The sequence below is a fragment of the Rhopilema esculentum genome, chromosome 21, assembly GCF_057945365.1.
Source record: "Rhopilema esculentum isolate cy_ngs chromosome 21, ASM5794536v1, whole genome shotgun sequence".
Lineage (NCBI taxonomy): Eukaryota > Metazoa > Cnidaria > Scyphozoa > Rhizostomeae > Rhizostomatidae > Rhopilema > Rhopilema esculentum.
In genome coordinates, this window is record NC_142835.1 from 3,545,516 (window position 1) to 3,565,448 (window position 19,933).

A 19,933-nucleotide genomic window follows, 5' to 3' on the forward strand; every position below is an offset into this window, starting at 1 on the left:
TAAAGACTCGAGCCTTTAAAGACATCGTATTTGTATAATGCACATCTGCAGTATTTTTGCTAGTTTTAGCAATATTCTCCTAAGATGAACAATTTCACAATTGAAGCATGTAAGATTATTCCTAGTTCATACACAATTGCCTCACCCAGCTTGAATACATGTGAGATGAGAATAATAGAATTAAGCCTTTGGACCCAGTTTCTTCCCACCGTATCCCTAGATTATTTTCTCAAAGATGTGTTTTTAACATTATCTAAATATTATTAGACGTAGAAGAAGTCCTTATTGGGTCATTCCGCATCAAATCAACGCAAATTGATATCACTTTTTACCTCATGCTCTCAGATATCAATGAAACTTAGTGGTCCAATTTAGATCAATGCAAATAGAAAATCCAGAAAATTTCATTTAATTATCTTATTCCATTTCAGAGTTGTGGGCACTTAAATTTTGAGGACAACCCCCCCCCCTTTCAGCAACTCCCGAAAGACCAAAATTGCCAATATTTACGGTTCTAATCTTCCTATAATGTTGGGTGATGGCTTTTTTTAAAGGACACAATGAGCTCTATTCAAGAATGATTCCGCAATGTCCATAAATCTTCTAAAATATTAGAATCTGCAAAAACCCTTCCTCCCTTTTAACCCCCCCTGGAACATTTTCATGTGTCTGGATAGGCATTTTTACTTAACATGAAAATGGTTTTTTGCAGGGGTATCATTGTCGCAGCCCTACGTTTCAAGTTACAATCTTACGAATGACACTTGTCCATATGGATCCCTTCTTGGTCAGACGTTCAAAGGCATTGGAGATATTTGCCCGTCAGGACATTATTGCCCGGAAGGTTCTTCGAGTCCGATACCATGTCAGCCTGGATCTTACAACAATAAGACCGGTCAAAGTATATGCGTGACGTGCCCAGCTGGCTACTACTGCCCAGAAACAACAGTCAGCTTTTTACCCAACGTCTGTCCAAGTGGTTATTACTGTCCAGCTAACACAACACAGCCAAACCAGTACCCTTGTCCACCAGGCACCTACAATAGTCAAAATGGACAGAAGAATGCAAGTTCATGCAGGGCCTGCCCTCAAGGACAGTACTGTGAAAACTATGGTTTGTCTTGGCCGAGTGGATATTGTAGCTCCGGCTGGTACTGCAATGGCAGTGCGACGACCAACAAGACACTTACTCACGGCGGCAGATGCTTGGCTGGCTACTATTGTCCAACTGGCTCGGCAGAACCATTACCTTGTCCACGTGGGCAGTACTGTGCTTCAAATGAGCTGGCCAGTCCGACCGGAAATTGTTCGGCAGGTTATTATTGCAATCTTCGCTCACAAGTACCAAACCCGGTGGGAATAAGTGAAGGAGACGAATGCCCAAGAGGGTATTACTGTCCAGAGGGCACTGTTTTTGCTATCCCTTGCAATCCTGGTTACTTCTTGGACAGCAAACTTGCCAAAAATGTATCGTTTTGCAAGATCTGCACCCCAGGGAAGTATTGCAATGGCAGTGGTTTGCCGACGCCATCAGGCAACTGCAGTCCTGGCTATTACTGTCCGGCTGGTCAAGTATCTCAAACTGCTGTTGCTTGCCCTGTAGGGCACTATTGTGTTGGGGGAAAGGGTCATCCTGAAGCATGTCCTTCTGGCGCCTATCAAAACCAATTGGCACAGTCCGGTTGTAAAACATGTCCGGAACAATACTACTGCAATGCTACGTTTGGGCCGGTGGTCAACTACACGCATTACATCTGCCCCTCAGGGTATTTCTGCCCAGCTGGAACGAAGTTTAGCACAGAATACCCATGTGACCTTGGAACTTTCAATAATGTAACAGGAATTGCGAATCAATCAGAATGTGCAAGCTGTCTCGGTGGCTATTACTGCGGACAAAAAGGACTTTCCTACCCAAATACCCTTTGTGATGCTGGCTATTTTTGCAAATCAGGTGAATTTTAATTTTTCCAATCATCTTTGTGTCTTTTATAGTATCTGAAAAAGAGAATCGACAATTCTCGGAACAAGAGAATCGACTGTTAATAGAACATGAGACAATTTTTTTTGAAGCTGAGTAAAAACCATCCGCAGTTGTCAGATTCCTTTAAGCTGTTTGTTTATAAGTTAACTGTAAAGAAACCACGCTAAGATCATTACTGATAAACCTTAGTATTATTTCCTAAGTTTATAAATGTGACCCTTATTCTAATTCAAACGGAAAATCCCTATACTGATGATCAAGTTTTTGATCAATAACAAGCGTATAATGATGATCAAACTTTTTTCTTCTGGTTGGCCTTATCTTAATAGCGATTCCATTTTATCGGCCTTACCGTGATACGGCTTTTGATTTCTGGTCTTTTAAAATTACAAACTCAGGGTAAAATTAATTTCATATCACAGGGGCAAAAACATCGACGCCCATGGAAGGGGCAAATGCATACGTATGTCCACTTGGTCACTTTTGTCTGGTTGGAACTGCTGAGCCAAAGAAGTGTCCGATAGGTAGCCTTGGGTTATCAACCGGACTCACAATGGAAAGTCAATGCACCTTGTGCTTTGGTGGAAGGTATTGTGACATACCAGGCAAGTACAATGACTCTGGACCGTGCCAACAAGGTTTCTACTGCCCGAATGGTTCCAAGAGTGCCCAGGAAATTGTATGCCCTGCTGGAAGATACTGTCCCCAAGGAAGTGCAACACCTATGCTGTGCCCAAGGGGTACATTCAGCAACAATACTCAGTTGTGGAGAGAAGATCAATGTGTTAACTGTACAACTGGATCTTACTGTGCTGAAAATGGTTTGACTGAGCCAAGTGGTCCATGTCGCCAGGGTTATTATTGCCCGATTGGATCAAAAGTCGATAATCCGGTCGATTGCCCTGTTGGCCTGCATTGCCCTACTGGTCAGTTTTCTATCAAATCTTTTTTGTAGATTTTCTATCACTCTGTACTTTGTTAGAATTTTGATATTTAGATTTTCGTATTAAGCAGTTAGTGTTTTTCTAATTTTATATTACCATTTGTTTTGGAAAAGTGTATAAGAATGACGATTTACTCCAATTTGCAGGAAGCAAAACCCCCAAGCAATGCTCGCCGGGTTACTTCACAAACACCACAAGGAACTTTGTATGCAGCCCTTGTCCAGCTGGATTCTACTGTGTTCCAATCAACACAAGTGTAACACCCTACCCAGGTATTGCTGCGTGCCCAAGAGGGTACTACTGCCCTGAAATGACCGGACTGAACTGGCTACCCTGTCCAAGGGGAACTTACAGCAACAACACCGGGTTATCAACATCAAACCAGTGCTTGGACTGTCCTGGAGGTAAATTCTGTGCGGCTCTGAATGCCCTAGAGGCAAGTGACTATTGTGATGGCGGCTATTATTGCGAGTCTGGGGTTGATCGAAGGGATCCTATTTACTCAAACGGATCCGTGACTGTCAATAATTGCACAAGAGGAGTCCATACAGGTAGGCACAGTTGGCAATCATTTTTTCCTATGAAAACTACATCTGTTGTTTTAGTTATCAAAAAGCATTGTGACAATTACAGAAGCTCTCAGAAATGAAAATGAAAACTAAGCGTAGTCTGGGTGTGGCTACTTCCACGCTACCTCACGACCTCTATTACTAAATAAAATCCTCCCATTTCTTTATTATGTATAAATTTAGAAATTTTTGAGTTAAATGAATTTTGGAATGAATCTAGATAAAACGCCAAGATAAATGCACTATGTTTCAGGCTTTGGCGGCGTGTGTCCTCCTGGCAGATATTGCCCTGTCGGCTCTGTAAGGCCTTTGGGCTGCCCACCGGGAAGCTACCAAGACGAGACAGGCAAAACCTACTGCAAAGCATGCCCTGCTGGTTACTACTGCTACGAAAACACCACACTGTACAGCCCATATAGATGTCCACAAGGCCATTACTGCCCGCTGAACACAACAGATCCCTACCAGTACAAATGCTGGCCTGGCACATATAACCCATACACAACTCAGACAAATTCATCAGCATGTTTACCTTGTGATCCCGGAAAATACTGCGATGGCTATGGTTTAGCGAGCGTCACTGCAGACTGCTATGGGGGATATTACTGTCCGAGCGGTGCTAGAAATGCTACCATGATAAAGTGTTCCATTGGTCATTTCTGTCCAAATGGCTCTTCTAGTCAACAGCCATGCCCAGGGGGGAAGTACTGTGCTCACGATGGGCAATCTTCTCCAACCTACGAGTGTGCAGGCGGTTACTACTGCACTTTGAGATCCAGCTCTGCCACACCCACTGATGGTACCACTGGAAACATTTGCCCCCGTGGAAAGTACTGCCCATTAGGAACTGAAGTGCCCAAGAGCTGTCCGCTCGGGACTTTCCTCAATTCAACAGGCAATGTGTAAGTGTGATTTATGCATTTAGTCAGCTCTGCACCTGAAAAAATTGCTTTTTATTTTGTCTATTCAAATAAACTTAACAAATTTTTAGAGTAAAATGCCTGCCAAGTATCTTTCAAACCTGACCTTTCTGAGAAACATAGCTTATAAATTACTAATATACCCATGTAAAAACTGTAAAGAAGAAGCCATAAACTGAAGGGGAATTCATTAGCGAATTGCACGTTGCATGTATACTGACTTGAACAGAAGCCATAATAGTTGCCCCTTTCTCGGCAGTTCATTCTGGTTCAAAAATACTCGCACACAATGCACAACTGAAAGAAGCCTTAATTTGTTTCTTTTCGGGCAAACATGACTTTAAAATGTCTTAGATGGCATAAAATCAGACGCGACCGATATGAAATATGTTAACACGAAATGAAGGAAATATTTTAATAATGTGAATACGAAATGGAGACAATGTGGGGAACACCAAAAGATAGAAACAGTTATGTGTAATGTCCAAGTATGTTTATGTTCAAAAACGTTTTGGAAGACTTGTAGAAAATAGCGAATGAAAAGCAACTATTTTGGCCAGCTACCAGCACTTATGGTGTAGTTATTTATGGAATATTTTGACTTGTTGTCTTGTAACATTTTCTTATCTTTATGCTCATTAGAAATATTTCCGATTGTCAACCATGCACTCCTGGCTGGTTCTGCGGAGGAATGGGTCTTCCTGTCCCTACAAACAAATGCAACCAAGGCTATTACTGCATTTCAAACGCTAACAATGCCACCCAATACCAATGTCCCCCTGGATACCACTGCCCCGCTGGCAGTGCTGATAAGCAACCATGTCCGTCTGGTACGTACCAAAACGAATGGGCCAAGTGGACCTGCAAGACGTGCCCCACTGGTTATTATTGCAACGCTACCTTTGGTCCAGTGTCTCTTTTTGGTTCATATGAATGTCCTATGGGCTTTTACTGTCCGCCTGGTACTAAATTTTCAACTGAGTACCCATGTGGCTTGGGCACTTTCCTAAATAGAACGAAAGGCGAATCAGATGCAGACTGTATTCCTTGCATCGGCCAGTTTGTGTGTGACAGCACAGGTCTGGCCAGCCCATGGAGATTGTGTAGCAGTGGATATTACTGTCGCCGGGGAGTCAATTCAACGACTCCGAGGGCTGGAACCGATGGGGACCGTTGTCCACCTGGTCATTACTGCCCCCAAGGTACGTAGTATAATGTGTGTTTTGATTCCAAAACCTTTTTCTTATCTTTAGGGTTAGTTTTAGGAAATGACTGCTCAAGGAGAAAGCAAAATGTTACAAGAAGAAAAATATGTGCTCACTCGGCAATGTGCAAAGAACTTTACCGAGAATGACACTCGGTGATTTATAAAGCCCCAAATATTGAAGAATGGCTCTTTCTTTTCTTGTTAATTGGGGGATATGGTAAAACAGTATGTTCCTTCCAACATTAGAAACATATCTCTTCCCCTGAGACCACAGCCTCGACGGCCTTGCAGATCTAAAACAACAACCAAAACTAAAAACCAGATTGTCCCAAAAATTATAAGGGCGACAGGTTTCGGATAACGTTGAGAACCCGATTGATGTTTGATCTAGCAGTTTTAGAATCATTGTACATAAAAATGAAAAAAATCACTATCTTGTAGACAGAATGATTTTTTACCCATGGACTCTTTTGGTAATATTCCTAACTTAAAGTTCACGGCCAATAATCTGACGTTTGATTCTCGGTAGAGTTTCAGACGAAAAGCTTCAGTGTGTTTTCTTAATGCCATTCTTATTTTATCTGTTTGAGCGCTGTTACCCAGTAATTCAAATGCCTTTTTCATTAGCTTTTTCCTTTTGTCAATAGGAACTGATGAACCAATCGAGTGTCCTGTTGGCACATTCAGACCAGGCTATCTTGGCAAAAGAGTTGAAGACTGCCACAATTGCACAGGTGGAAAATTTTGTAACATTACTGGCCTTGTTCAACCGGCCGGTGATTGTGATGCAGGCTATTACTGCCCGATAGGCGCCTCCTCCCGGACTCAGATCATCTGTCCACCCGGACATTTTTGTGTACAAGGCTCTGAATATCCACAAGAGTGTCCGAATGGTACCGCCTCAAATGGAACCGGCCTTGCTGCTTCGAGCGATTGTCCCAAGTGTCAAAAAGGGTATTACTGCGCTACAACTAAGCTAACGACGCCAACCGGTCCGTGCGCAGCTGGTTATTATTGTCCAACCGGCAGCAGTAGCGACAAAGCCGTTGTCTGCCCCTCTGCTATGCACTGTCCTCTGGGTAGCGCCGAACCACAAAACTGCCCTGATGGAAACTACACAGGCTGGCCGATGGCGAGTTCTTGCGCAACTTGCCCAGCTGGCTACTACTGTATCTCGAAACATGTCATTCCAGGTACGAATTACTTTAATTAGTTGTATTAACAAGGACTAAATTATTCAAATGGTTTTTTAAGAAGTAAAAATGCGCTTTGGTATGTAGAACAAGAAGGTTCTGCGTTGTCGTTATACCAAAAGGTGTAAAATTTCGTCTTTACAGCTTCGAGCTGTTATTAACGGATGGGTAATCAGTAACTGTTATGAATGAAAGTTTATTGAACTATTAGCTTATTCCAAACCGCATCAGTTGTCTGGTTCTACAATCCTTAGCAGGCAAGACAGTTTCAATTTTTTTCCAGCTTATCTTCTTATTTTTGTCATATATGTAACTGAAATTAGGATAGTTAATTTATAGGCCTTCTACTTTTGCTCTAGCATTTTTTTATTACTTTCAACGTTTTTTAACAATATTGGAATTTCGTATCCAATTTCAATTCGTGTGTTATTGTATGTTTAAGTTTTGACTTATTTACTATTCTTTACTTATCTTTCAGGCCAAAACGAATCCGGTATCTTCCCGTGTCCTAAAGGATTCTACTGCCCGGCTGGTACTGGAAACAACTGGAGACCGTGTCCATTGGGAACATACAGCAACAGCCTGAATTTGAAGGAGGAACGTGAATGTATGCCATGTGATCCAGGAAAGTTCTGTGCCAGTTGGAATATGACGACCGTAAGTGGAGACTGTGATCCGGGCTATTATTGTGTGTCCGGATCGCATACAGCTACCCCACAGCTGACCAACCTTACGCACTGTCCAGCCACGTTTAGTCATTTGAGTATTGGAGGAAAATGTCCATCAGGGAACTACTGTCCGGTCGGAAGTAAATCATATCATGGTGAGGAAGTTACTAGATTTTTGTTGATGGTCCCTACAAATGACGCATATACTAGAAATCATGAAAAAGGAATTGATAACTCAAACCTGTTTTTCAAGGTCTTGTGAATCTTCATGGATTTGAAGTTTATTGATCAATCTTCACTGTTTTTGGAGTCCAAAGATAGAAAAGTTTCAAGATTGTTTTGTCCTGCTACTTCCGTTGTGTTGTCTCAAGAATGTGTTGCTTGAGAAATTTCTTTTGCACAGTGAAAGGTTTGGGAAATATTGCTGACTTCACTCATTGTATTTATACGTCAGTGTTTTAAAATATGATAGTAATGCTTATGTCGATTTAATATGATTAATGGCAACTGTTTGGTTTTGCCATGGATGGTCTGCTTAACATCTTAGCCTTCTGCAACAAATTGAAAGTATGGATGTAAAAGGTATTCTTTGTTGCGAATGTATTGAATCATTATGATCAAACGTTCTTTTGCAGCTTGCCTTCAGGGAACTTATGCCGACGTGGAAGGCCTGAGTGCATGCCTTACCTGCCCACCTGGTTATTTCTGCCTCAACGAAACATCAAACTACCTTGTTAATAGCTGCCCGAAAGGACACTACTGTCCTGCTGGAACGAAAGAGCCATACCAATTCAAATGTGCTCCTGGAACTTTTAATGATAAGGTTGGAATGCAGAATGACAGTGCTTGTCTCCCTTGCGAAGGTGGAAAGTATTGCGAAGGATTTGGGAATTCCAGGCCCACAAACAGTTGTGATCCTGGGTGGTACTGCCCTTCAAAAGCAGACAATGCCCGGTTTAGGCAATGTCAGCCCCGGTTCTATTGTCCCACAGGATCAGCTCAGATGCAGCCATGTTTGTCTGGCATGTTTTGTGACACTCCTGAGTTAGCATACCCCAGAGACCAATGTGATGCAGGCTACTACTGCCCTAATGGCTCGATATCTAGAACTGAAGTAGATTGTCCACGTGGCTATTATTGCGGCAAAGGCACGTCGGCGCCAAAAGCATGCCAACCCGGCACGTATCAGCCAATTTTGCGTGCACATAATGCTAGTCAATGTGTGAACTGCACGGCCGGTTTCTACTGTAACAACACTGCATTATCAAGCCCAGATGGGCAATGCGGAAATGGCTACTACTGTCCTTCCGGACAGAATCTTCAATATCCTCCAGCATTTATCTGCCCAAAAGGTCATTATTGTCAAATTGGCTACAGTCTACCAAGGAGATGTGAAAATGGAACGTATCAAGATAACACTGGAATGACGTCATGCAAGGCATGTTTAGCTGGGTACTATTGCGATAATACTGTCACTGCAGTGACCACACTGACCGGTAGGGAATGCCCACCCGGATCTTACTGTCCAACTAGAACGCGGTATGCGACAGAGTTTGGATGCCAACCTGGTACTTGGTCCAACCGGACTGGATTAGTCAATCCATCACAATGCGATGCTTGTCCACCAAGGTAATGTACAATACAGAGGCTAGACGAGCTTTCGTAACTATTGCATCATCTGTTATTTCTGGTTAATATTTTTATTCTATTCAGACGCTTGAAAGTATACCAAAGTTTCGTTATGTGTGCTTCAATGGGTCTGTTATCGAGCATTGAGCGATATCTCCTGTTTCAACTGGATAGCTTTCTTTAGGCTATTTTTCTTAAATGTTTGTTCTTTAAAACTTTATATTAATGTTTCACAATTGTAATTATTTGTTATTATTCTTTGCACACATACTTCCAATTGCTGTTGTTGCGTAATATTAAGAACCTGGTGGCCTATTTCAGTTTCTGAACATTTCCCTCGGCAGTATGCATTTCATCGAGTTCTATTTTCTTTTCACTTAAGGTATTTTTGCCAGCAACGAGGCTTAAGCAATCCAGAAGGCCTTTGCTTGCCAGGTTTCTTCTGCAACGGCTCAGCAAGCAGGCCCGACCCACCGGCGAATCGTTGTCCCCTTGGTCATTACTGCGTAGAAGGAACCTACCTGCCACAGCCGTGCCCACGTGGCTACTTTGCAAATCGAACTGGTTCTGCAAATCTTTCTGACTGCACACCTTGCAGTCCAGGTAAATGGTGTGACCCCAACGCAGGAGCTGGGGTGACTGAACAAACATGTGATCCAGGATTCATCTGTGTTCTTGGTACGTCAATAATTATAGAACGGGGACACGGGTTAATGAGAATGATTATAGTTTCATATGCATTTCTAAAGGAAACTTATAACTATGAAATCATTAGTGCTTCTTGAAAAGATTAAAAGTTTTTTAAAAAAGAATTTGTTTACAGTTTAAGCCGGGATAGTTGAAATGGATGTCGATGAGATCCATTTCAAGGTTGAAAACTTTTGTCAGAGTAATGCCAATACCATATTATCTCAAATAGAAGTTGTGACTTCTATCTTTTTTTGTCTGTTTAAGGGCGGCAAATTGACGTTTTAACTAGATGCTAACCAGAATTTTGACCGGGAAACAAATAACTGCATTGATCTTGGTTTTGTCGTTTGTTTTAAAGGGTACCTAAAAGTAAAGAATATTCGGTGTATGAATTGTGTTTATCTCTTTTGCTTTTCCTTTTTGACGACAAATTTTATTGTGGTAATTGAAAAGCACAACGAATTGCTGAAAAAAATTGCCGAAAATATGACCAAATTAGCCGAATTTTTTGTTCGGCGGAGAATATTGTTTGCTAAGGTCGTGCCAAATCTTTTCCGTCAAATGTTTGCCCTTTGCTGTACATGTGTTTTCATGAATTTTACATTTTCTCCAGGTGCAACTACTCCAAAACCAACCAATCTGACTGGAGGTGGCTATGTTTGTCCCGTCGGGCATTACTGTACTGCCGGAGCTTTGAGAGAAAAACCATGTGATCCAGGAACGTATAGTCCTACACCTGGTTTAGGCTCCTGTCTTGCATGCAGAGAGGGCTTCGCATGTCCTGGCTTTGCGACTGTTTATCCTAAGACTTGCCCTGTTGGTCATTATTGTGGCAATGGAACATCGACTACATCAGGAACTGCTTGCCCCAAGGGTACCTTTCAGCCGAAGCTCAATAGATCTAGACTATCTGATTGTCTTCTATGCCCTCCGGGTAAGTTTTGCAATGATACTGGGCTTGCCGCGCCTGCAGGGGAATGTCATGCTGGTTTCTTATGCTCGCTAGGCCAGACTGTACCAAATCCAGCTTCAGGACAATGTCCAACCGGTCACTACTGCGAAATAGGTTCTTTGAATGCCACCTTGTGTCCTGCTGGTACAGTTAGAAAGACCGTTGGGGGTGCGTCAAGAAATGATTGTGCACCTTGTGATCCAGGCCACTTTTGTGAAACACCGGGACTCAAACAACCATCTGGAAAATGCTTCCAAGGATTTTACTGCCCCGAGTCTATCGAGATCAAATTTGCAAATCCAACAAGCTACCCGTGTCCTAGAGGTTTTTACTGTGGAAGCGGCACTTCTGTGCCCAAAGGGTGTCCTCCAGGGACATACCAACCCTCAGAGGGATCTTGGGAATGTCTCGATTGCCCATCTGGTAAGTTTTGCAGAGGTAACACCTCAATGCCAGAGCCTTGTCCACCACATACTTTCTGCCTTAATAAGACAATTGTTCCAGAGTTTTGTCCAAATGGAACGTTCACATATGCTAATGAAACCGGACTCTACTCACCAGCACAGTGTAGATCTTGCATACCTGGTCATTACTGCCAACGCGGAATAATCGCAGGTCTTTGCAGCGGTGGCTATATCTGCAGACGCGGCAGTCCCGACCCTTGGCCTACTGATCCAAAAATTGGTGAGATTTGCCCCATTGGATTCTACTGTCCTCCAGGGGCTATAGACAAAATCAAATGCCCTAGGGGCCTTGTCATAACTACAAAGGGTAGAGCTAATATATCTGATTGCCAACGATGTGCGCCTGGTTTTATATGTACGGATGATAATACGGTTCCTATGCCATGTGGACGCGGCTTCTATTGCCCATATAACATGGACAGAATGCCATGTCGAATTGGAACATACAACAATTATTCTTTTGCTGAAGATGAATCTTTCTGTAAAACATGTCCTGCTGGATACTGGTGCAGACTAAATGGTAAGCTGTTAGCTTAATAATATTACTGCGTATGAATAACATGTTAAAGGCTAGATTGCAAGATAATTCTAAAATTCTTATTGGTCAGTGTTTCGATATCTCGTCTAGATTTATTACATCAAAAAATAATTTCTTTTTATTCTAGTTATAGGTTATATTATCTGACATGCTTTCAAAATCTTTGATTACAAATTTATTTCGTATATCTATCCAATTTATTTCAAAAAGTTATGTTTATTTCCAAACCTTAGTAATATTTTTCAAAAATGTCCGCCCTCATACTAGATTGATAAGCTAATGAAAACTTTATTAAGTAGTCGCAAATTTCTAGCTTTAAAACTAGAAACAAATTAGGTCTTCTAGCACTACTTAGAACAAAGCTTTGCTTTATCGAAAAAGCTTGTCATATACCCGTGCCATGGTCTAGAACTACATTCATTTGAATGTTAACTTATTTCAAGTTATTTAGCTGAAAAGTTATTTACAGAGCTAGAAAAGTCCCAACTCCTATAAGAGCTGTTAAATCCTCTTATTGTTGACTATTACGCCTTATACAATTATATATTTATATGTGATTATAACGTGTTTCAAATTTAAAAACGGATAAGGTTTCGTGTATTACAACTTTTTTAATATGATTAAATAAATCAAAAGTGTTTTTGACATGATTGTTCTATATTGGTTTCCAGGAACTGCTGACTATTCCCAGAACCATTGCCCTGTTGGTCACTACTGCGAGGAAGGTGTCTTGGTTCCTGAACCATGCCCAGCAGGCACCTACCGCAATGAAACACAAGGCCGTAACATAAACGATTGCTTTACCTGCCCACCTGGAAACTACTGCCCCTTGAACGGTTCTACTTTCTACATCCCTTGTTCAAATGGCTCCTTCTGCTTTAATGGCACTGCACAACCAAGACCATGTGCTGCTGGATTCTATTGTCCAGAGGCTAAATTACAGCTCCCCTGTGCGCCAGGTTTTTACTGTCCGGAAAGATCAGAAAAGGCAATACCTTGTCCGAAAGGTCATTATTGTGAAGGAGGAAATACCTGCAACGTCACCCGGGCCGGCACAGTTTTACCAAAAATTTGTCCAGCAGGTATATTGTTAGCAGTAGTATGTTAAGATTTCTGCAAGACTACGTACGTGCCGTCCCATTTCTCATTTAGTTTATTTTTCTTGAAGAAGTAGGAGAGCTCGGTATCAGATATTCAAGATTACGTTAAAAGATTTCCCCAATCTAACAGTCTGCGATACTTTAATGTAATTAGTCCATAATTTTTTTGTTTTTTCTTGTTTAACAAGGATACAGAGAAAAAGATGGAGCTTTACGGCATACGTTTTCAGACACATGCGAGGTCTGCAAACCGGGATTTTTTGGTAATATGTCAGATAGAGCAGAATGTCAAAGATGCAGAGCTGGCGTTATTTGTCTCCAAGGTTTGTTTTGATAAATTTCTACGAAAATTTGTAAGCCATTTTGTCAGCCATTATTGTCAGCCATATTAAGACCCCAGATAACACCTAGGCCAATTTTTGGAACAGAAAGGTGCCTGTAGCTAACTGTACGATAGTCGTGTCATGTTTTTATAGAAAGAACGAATGGGGAAAGTAATAACTTGGATCTATCATTCCTCAGCTCATTAGAAACACTGCGAAATATTGTTGTCTCTATGATAATTATTAAACAATTCGTTTTCATCTTCTTGTTATAGGAGCAACCACTGATTATCCGTTAGCTAACGATACGGTGCATGGAGTTAAAAGAACCAAATCGTACCCATGTCCACCTGGGTACTACTGTCCATCTGGCACTGTTTTACCAACGCCATGTCCCAACGGCACATATAGCAGCGAAAAGTATGCTGGTGATCTTTCTAAATGCTTGCCATGTGCAGTGAACCATTATAATCATCTGACGGGACAGGTTGCATGTTTCCATTGCGGAGGACAAGCTACACAGCCCTATAGAGGTCAACAAAAGTGTCGCTGTAATGGGCTGCATCGAGTTTTCATGGTAAGAAGGTCTTCAGACACGTAATCAACCAATTATTTATTAAATATACGGCAAAGCCCCATTTTATTCTTATGTTCTTTCTTTTTTGTATCCAACTGCGTCTTGTAAGTATTTTTCTTTAGATTTCAGTAACTTTGCTTTTATTTTATGCTGCTGATTTTTTTCCTCACACAATTCCCGCTTTTTTGTTTGCAGCCAAGTGATAAGACATGCGAGTGCGAGAAAGGCTACCAGGTACTATCCGGCAGGAAACAGGATTGTGTCCGGAAGTTTTATCCACTTTGTCCGGAAAGAACCAGTAGAACACAAGATGGCCAATGTTTCACGGAGCAACAATGGGAGCAACATTGCAAAGCAAAGGTGAATTCTTTCTGCAATTATCTAGCTCATTTACAGATTTTAAGATATGAAAATATTCCGTGTCAACTTGGAATAGCAACCGGGTGGTGTACCGAGGTAGCCAATGTTTGTTTTCGGTTTATTGTCATGCACATAAATTGAAATCGATTCGCAAAGTATCTAACTATGTAAGATAGTTTAATTGTGCAAACTCTCTGTAAAATAGATTCTTTTTATTAAATCTTTAATTTCTGCATGCATTTTCTGAATTTGATATACCCAAGGCTCGTAAACCCTAATGCGCTGAATACTGCTACAGTCTTTTGCAATGCAATTTTGTCTTAGGTTCACTGTAGGAAAGTACTTTGCTGTTTTCTTATAAGCGTTACTTCATGTTGATAGGTTTGCAAAACGTCGGAGTATCTTGGATATGATCGTCAGCTTGGCATGTGCAAATGCGTGGTATGTAGATACTCATAAGAAAGACTTGTGAGCGAAGAATTTCGAATCTGACTCGGGACTACTTTATTTAGTACGATTTTTAGCAATAAGAGGGATATTATGAAAAGAAACAGCGTCATCTATGCTCATTCTGTTTGAGCGCTGATTTTTGATTAGAATAAATGTTTCACAAATGTTTAGTTAGAATGAATGAATAATTAGAACAAATATTTAATGTTGGGGAGTAAATGCCATCTATTTCGATATCGACTTGACAGAACTGAATATACAGCATAAAGAATTTGAATGCTTTATGACGTCACATGCTCTAGCTCCAGCTGCCTTTTGCGGCTTTTAACTGTTACATGTTTCGTTGACGTTATTGATAAATGATCAGACTTTTGTAGTTCTGGTAAAGCTGCTAAGAAATTTAAAGTATAGAATAATTGAAAAATTTGCGTAAATAGCTTGTTATTAACAAATCTTCCTTCTTTTTGTATAGTCGGAATTAACTTCAGTTTTACTCTCAATTTCAGGTGGAGGACCTCGACCAAGTTTGCGGGAAAAGTTGTCGTGTGAATAACAAGAAACGTCTCCAGTATGTATGCTCATCTCCTCCAAAGCTACGAATCACTGGCGCTGGAAATTCAATTGTAAGTTAATGTCTCTTCAATGATACGTATTCACATTAGTTTCAGTTTAACTTTCAATTTGCTTCGAATTTAGTCGATTTCTAGGAGACCGTACGGTCGTTTTCCTTTTGGCTTCACGTTGATTGTTATTCTTATTAACCATCGATCATGACCTTTGCAGAAGTGATAGCCAATTTACCTTAAAGTTTTAATTCTTATTTTCGAAATGGTCGATTACTGGGTGAGTGATCAGAGTGATTTATTGATTTCTTGCTATTTATGATTTGATTATAAAACCTGTCATCTTAATTCGATTGGCAGATAATTTTGTTTGCTCTGTTGTAGATCAAGGAATACACCTATAGCCAAATTTCAGCTGTTCCTAGTTTGAAGGATAGTTTCAGCGTTGATAAATGCGAAAAGATTGACGACAAGGCTTACCCGTGCTACTTCGTTCAGTTGACTGGTAAGTGGATACAAGATACCATCTAATAATTATCTTCCCTCTGGAAATCAAAGTGGTGGTCAACTGTCCTTTGAGCGACATGATGATACACCAGACCATGCAATTTTGTTCCTTGCTTATATTACGTGGCTTATAGTCACAGCCTGTTTTAACATGCTGCTAAACGTATTAAAACCTTTCCAACTTTTTTACAGTCACATCACTTTTCCGTCTCTTACGTGCATTCTGTTTCCACTTACTTTATGTTTCGTTTTTTGCCTGTATGCTTTCTCCTTCCTTTTAGTTCTTACCTTTCTCAACCTAGAAAGTGTCGCAAGCTACAAACTTTGTAGTGATCATCCCCATTTGATCATTTTTAAAACTTGTGTCATACGCACATGTAAAAAACATGCCAGGGTACTTTGGCGCTCAAGAAATAAGTTAACCACAAGTTGGTTAAAGTTATTTTTGTTCCTCCATTTTTTATTCTAATGCAATCCCTACAACAACTTGCTGATATTTTGTTATCGATGTTTCTTTACAGCTAACGGATTCGAAGGTGTGTACGATCCTCCAGCAGCCATTTTGGAAGCCCTGTTAAACTTCAATGCGGAAGCACCACAAACAACCGCTCCATCGCGTCGACGAAGGGCAATTTCCACCACAGTTGCACCTGCCAGCACGAATTTAACTGGTGTGACCAATCCGACTGTCTGTCTTCTGCATGGTGAACCTATGCTGTTTGGTGTTAACAACAATTATTTCCCAGAGTACGATGAGGGTAATCTGTACAATACTAACCCGAACTTTGATTTTGGAGCCTTTAAGGACATGGCCGAGAAACATCGACTCATGAAGACCAATTCGACTCTGTTCTCCTTCAAATTCAGTGAAGCTGGAGTTTATGTTTTCATGCTTAGCTCAAATTCCGACAGCAAAATGGTACGTACCTACACTATTTAAATTTCCGACAAATTATATATATTAGATATAATCAAAATTGTATTGGCATTGGTTTTCAAAAGATTAAGAGGCTTTCTTTGTGTTTGGGCTCAATGTGAGTGAGGAAGAACCTCATTTCAGTTCTGCTGCTCATTTGTATAATTGAATTTGTGTATCTTAATGGCAGAAAGAATAAATGATTAACGTAGCTAGCTAGAGTCGGGTGATTGTCACAGTTGAAGTAGACATTATACAACTTTCATTTCCAATGGTTTATCGTATAACTGTTTTCTTTGAACAACTTTTCCGCTAGTTTCATTGTTTAAGCCAATGCTTCGATGTGCGGTTCTGTCACGATCTTTTCATCCATGATTGTGTAGAATGCAAGATGTCTTCTACGAATGCAAGATGGTTGTATTCTACGAAAAACGACTGGCTTTTATAGAATAGAACCATCCTTTTTGATTCCATAAAGGTTTTTCCAGATTCTGACAACAACTATTCTCTATCAACTTAGAAATAAGCAGTCTTTATCAAAAAAATTTCATTGTTATATGTGGCTTCCATTCTAGTTCATTCGCGTGATGGCGAAGGGAGCCCAGTGCGCCGAAGACGGTCCGTTCTTTCCGACCACTCCGCGACTTATCATCCAAAACGGGATTGCCATCGACAGCAACATCCTTATCACACCTGATTGGCTTTACATCGGACTAATGCTTGGCAGTTTCTTCCTTCTTGTGATTGTACTTGCAATTGCATTGGTGAGGATGCTTTTGTTTCAGTTTCAAACCTGCTAATTCTTATTTCAGATCGTGTTATCGTTATACAGCTAAACCCCAATAGCGATATTTTACGCAGCTTCAAAATGTTAGTTATTTTGAGTTCAGATTTTTAAGTTTAGAATCTTTTCAATAGTTGATGTGGCTATTTTTTATTTCTTTCCAAGTTTCGATCCCCTTTCTCTAACTGTCAGAAATGTATCTTAGATGGCCTACAAAATCCAACCAGCCAAAAAACTTTTATTCATCTTGTGTCAATTTATACAAATAATATTTTGCAGCTTAAAGTATTGTTTGCTTGATTTTTTCAAATTGAGAAGCTTCAAAGTAAAGAAAGAATCTATGGTTGTGTTGAAACGATCGGTTTGGTATTAGGACCCAATGTGTACATAAAACCCTTAATGATCAATTTCTTTTTGTTATATTTAAGATGATATTCCGCAAGCATGGCTGGAGGAAAATCATGTACTTGAACCCTCGCTACCGGTCGAAAGCTGCAGCCTACGATTTCGATAAATACTCCTCAAAAGGCTCTGCAGTTCACCCCGTCAAAAAGATGAATATTCACAATCAAATCCTGGGAGCTTACGAGCAGGCACCCCCGGCTATCACTAGTGCTGCAGAAGGTAATTTATTATTGAAAATTACACTACCGTATACCGTCAATATAGCTAGTAATTGCGGGGCCTGGGTTACATTGCAGGGGGTATGTCCTTCCTCTGTGAGATAAAGCTGTATAGAGAGGAAGAAATTTCGCGGTAAAATTATTGCAGTACGTTTGTTGTTTTGGAGATGTTAGTTAGTGGGATTTTTATGCAACTCAAATTTTCATTTTGATAGTCGTTATGTTTCTCGGTATGCACAATGATTTTTCATATCATGTTAATTATGTTCAACTAGTGTTCAACCTGGATTTAAAAACCAAGATACGATTAGAAAACAAAGTGTTTAGTTGTGCCAGAGTCGACCATTTTCAATAACCAGAAAAATGAATTATATTTCCCTGTTGGAATAAAATTGCCTTTGTAGGGGGGAAATATTTGAATGCTATTTAAGAAGTTCGATATCAGTTATTGCTTTTTTGCTCTAGATAGTGAGGGGAGCTGGTGCAAAAAAACTTTCTTTGTGCAAAGTTTCATGACTTTACCCCTAAATAGCACAAGATTTGCACCGAGTGACTCTACTAAGAGCCGTTTTCAAGCCAAGAAGATCTTAGATAACAATATTTCCAGTTGGTTTAAGGTTACCTTTGTACAGCAATGGAAATCTGAAAGGACTCTATGTACATTCTTTATATAGCCTTTGTATATTTATTGTGATTAATTGATCAATAATCCTTTGTCTTAAAATAATTCAAGGAACTTCAGCTGGCCAAGTTGTTGCCGTGGATGATGTCCAAATAAAAGGTGACGAATTCTGGGATTACAACCAACAAGTTGATTTAGAAGCTTTCAGTACCAAAGATTTCTACTCAACTCTTTCCAAACAGTCGAGTGACGTCACATCAGCTCTGGCCAAGCAAAAAGACCAGGTAAGCCCAAGCTGTATTTCTCAATTCGCACTTCAAACTCTGTATCAAAAATCGTTTTACTCGTTTCAGTTCTATGGCTTTTTACTTTGCAACCTTGCAAGTTATATTGATAAAAGTCAATCAAAACTTAATTAATTGCGCGAAATTTTAACGCGAAATTTAAAAATCGTTAAGCTAATTCAACCCTTTTTTTATATCATATGTTGACTTATATCAATATCATATATCAATACGTATTGAATAATCCATCATTACAGCTGCTTGTGATTTGAAAGATGAATGCATCATCAACATACAATCCTTGACCTCCCCCGATCCATTTCCTTGAATTCTTAATACTTCTAATGTAATATTTCATTCATACTCTTTCAAATACCTTTTCTCAATCGCTCAGAAATTATTCCATCTTCAATCGAGATGATAAACCATTTCTTTTGCATTTTATTTAGGTCAAGCAGCTTTACCAAAAGATTCAGAGCCAAGCCGAATCCCTTAAGGGATTATGGGTAGCAAAGCTGAACTTGAAAGGAAGGTCTGCCTTAGCAACACAAGAGGATTTGCAGGAGTTTGAGCGAAAACGGGAAGAGGTGATTTTCATTTTTTTATTTTCATTTTTTCATTCAATTAAAATTTAGACCGCATTTCGGTCTCAATACTTTGATTCGAAAGTGATTTGATGTTTTGTGAAAATTTTGTACAATAGTAATTTATGTTTCCTGACTTTTTAAGTTTTGTTTTCCAGCTTGAAAGAGAATTAGAACGCCGAAAAGAAGTTGGTTCCTCATTCCTTGAAATGTTGGATAAGCAAGGAGACGTCTTTGATAAAGATAACAAAGCTCGTGAAGCTCACCAAGTGGCATTTATGTCACAGCTGAGAGAGGCTGTCAGAATTCTAAAAGACTACGCACATAGCAGAGGAAAAGCAGATGAACTGGATCCAGAACACGAATTCGATGAAAACCTCCAGCATAGGTAGGGGCTTTGTGATTTTATTCGGGGAGTAAAAGCCATTCTGTTAAACACGGCTCTCGAAGTCATTTCCACTCTTGCTTTTCGAACACTACAATAG

The 19,933-nt window shown here is 40.2% G+C and overlaps 1 protein-coding gene across 1 annotated transcript in view; it reads left to right on the plus strand.

Annotated features, from left to right (window-relative positions):
* LOC135684536 (uncharacterized) overlaps positions 1 to 19,933 on the plus strand; it is a 60,090-nt gene that overhangs the window by 24,696 nt on the left and 15,461 nt on the right. Inside the window, exons 30-52 of the mRNA XM_065200130.2 lie at positions 713 to 1,951; positions 2,404 to 2,907; positions 3,072 to 3,476; positions 3,748 to 4,396; positions 5,057 to 5,616; positions 6,269 to 6,814; positions 7,293 to 7,637; positions 8,118 to 9,111; positions 9,494 to 9,789; positions 10,415 to 11,737; positions 12,427 to 12,837; positions 13,044 to 13,178; positions 13,454 to 13,755; positions 13,951 to 14,115; positions 14,497 to 14,556; positions 15,072 to 15,188; positions 15,513 to 15,633; positions 16,157 to 16,554; positions 17,127 to 17,315; positions 17,764 to 17,959; positions 18,692 to 18,864; positions 19,314 to 19,451; positions 19,607 to 19,836. Of these exons, the coding sequence (XP_065056202.2) occupies positions 713 to 1,951; positions 2,404 to 2,907; positions 3,072 to 3,476; positions 3,748 to 4,396; positions 5,057 to 5,616; positions 6,269 to 6,814; positions 7,293 to 7,637; positions 8,118 to 9,111; positions 9,494 to 9,789; positions 10,415 to 11,737; positions 12,427 to 12,837; positions 13,044 to 13,178; positions 13,454 to 13,755; positions 13,951 to 14,115; positions 14,497 to 14,556; positions 15,072 to 15,188; positions 15,513 to 15,633; positions 16,157 to 16,554; positions 17,127 to 17,315; positions 17,764 to 17,959; positions 18,692 to 18,864; positions 19,314 to 19,451; positions 19,607 to 19,836 (9,496 nt within the window). The remainder of the gene's footprint in view (positions 1 to 712; positions 1,952 to 2,403; positions 2,908 to 3,071; positions 3,477 to 3,747; positions 4,397 to 5,056; positions 5,617 to 6,268; positions 6,815 to 7,292; positions 7,638 to 8,117; positions 9,112 to 9,493; positions 9,790 to 10,414; positions 11,738 to 12,426; positions 12,838 to 13,043; positions 13,179 to 13,453; positions 13,756 to 13,950; positions 14,116 to 14,496; positions 14,557 to 15,071; positions 15,189 to 15,512; positions 15,634 to 16,156; positions 16,555 to 17,126; positions 17,316 to 17,763; positions 17,960 to 18,691; positions 18,865 to 19,313; positions 19,452 to 19,606; positions 19,837 to 19,933) is intronic.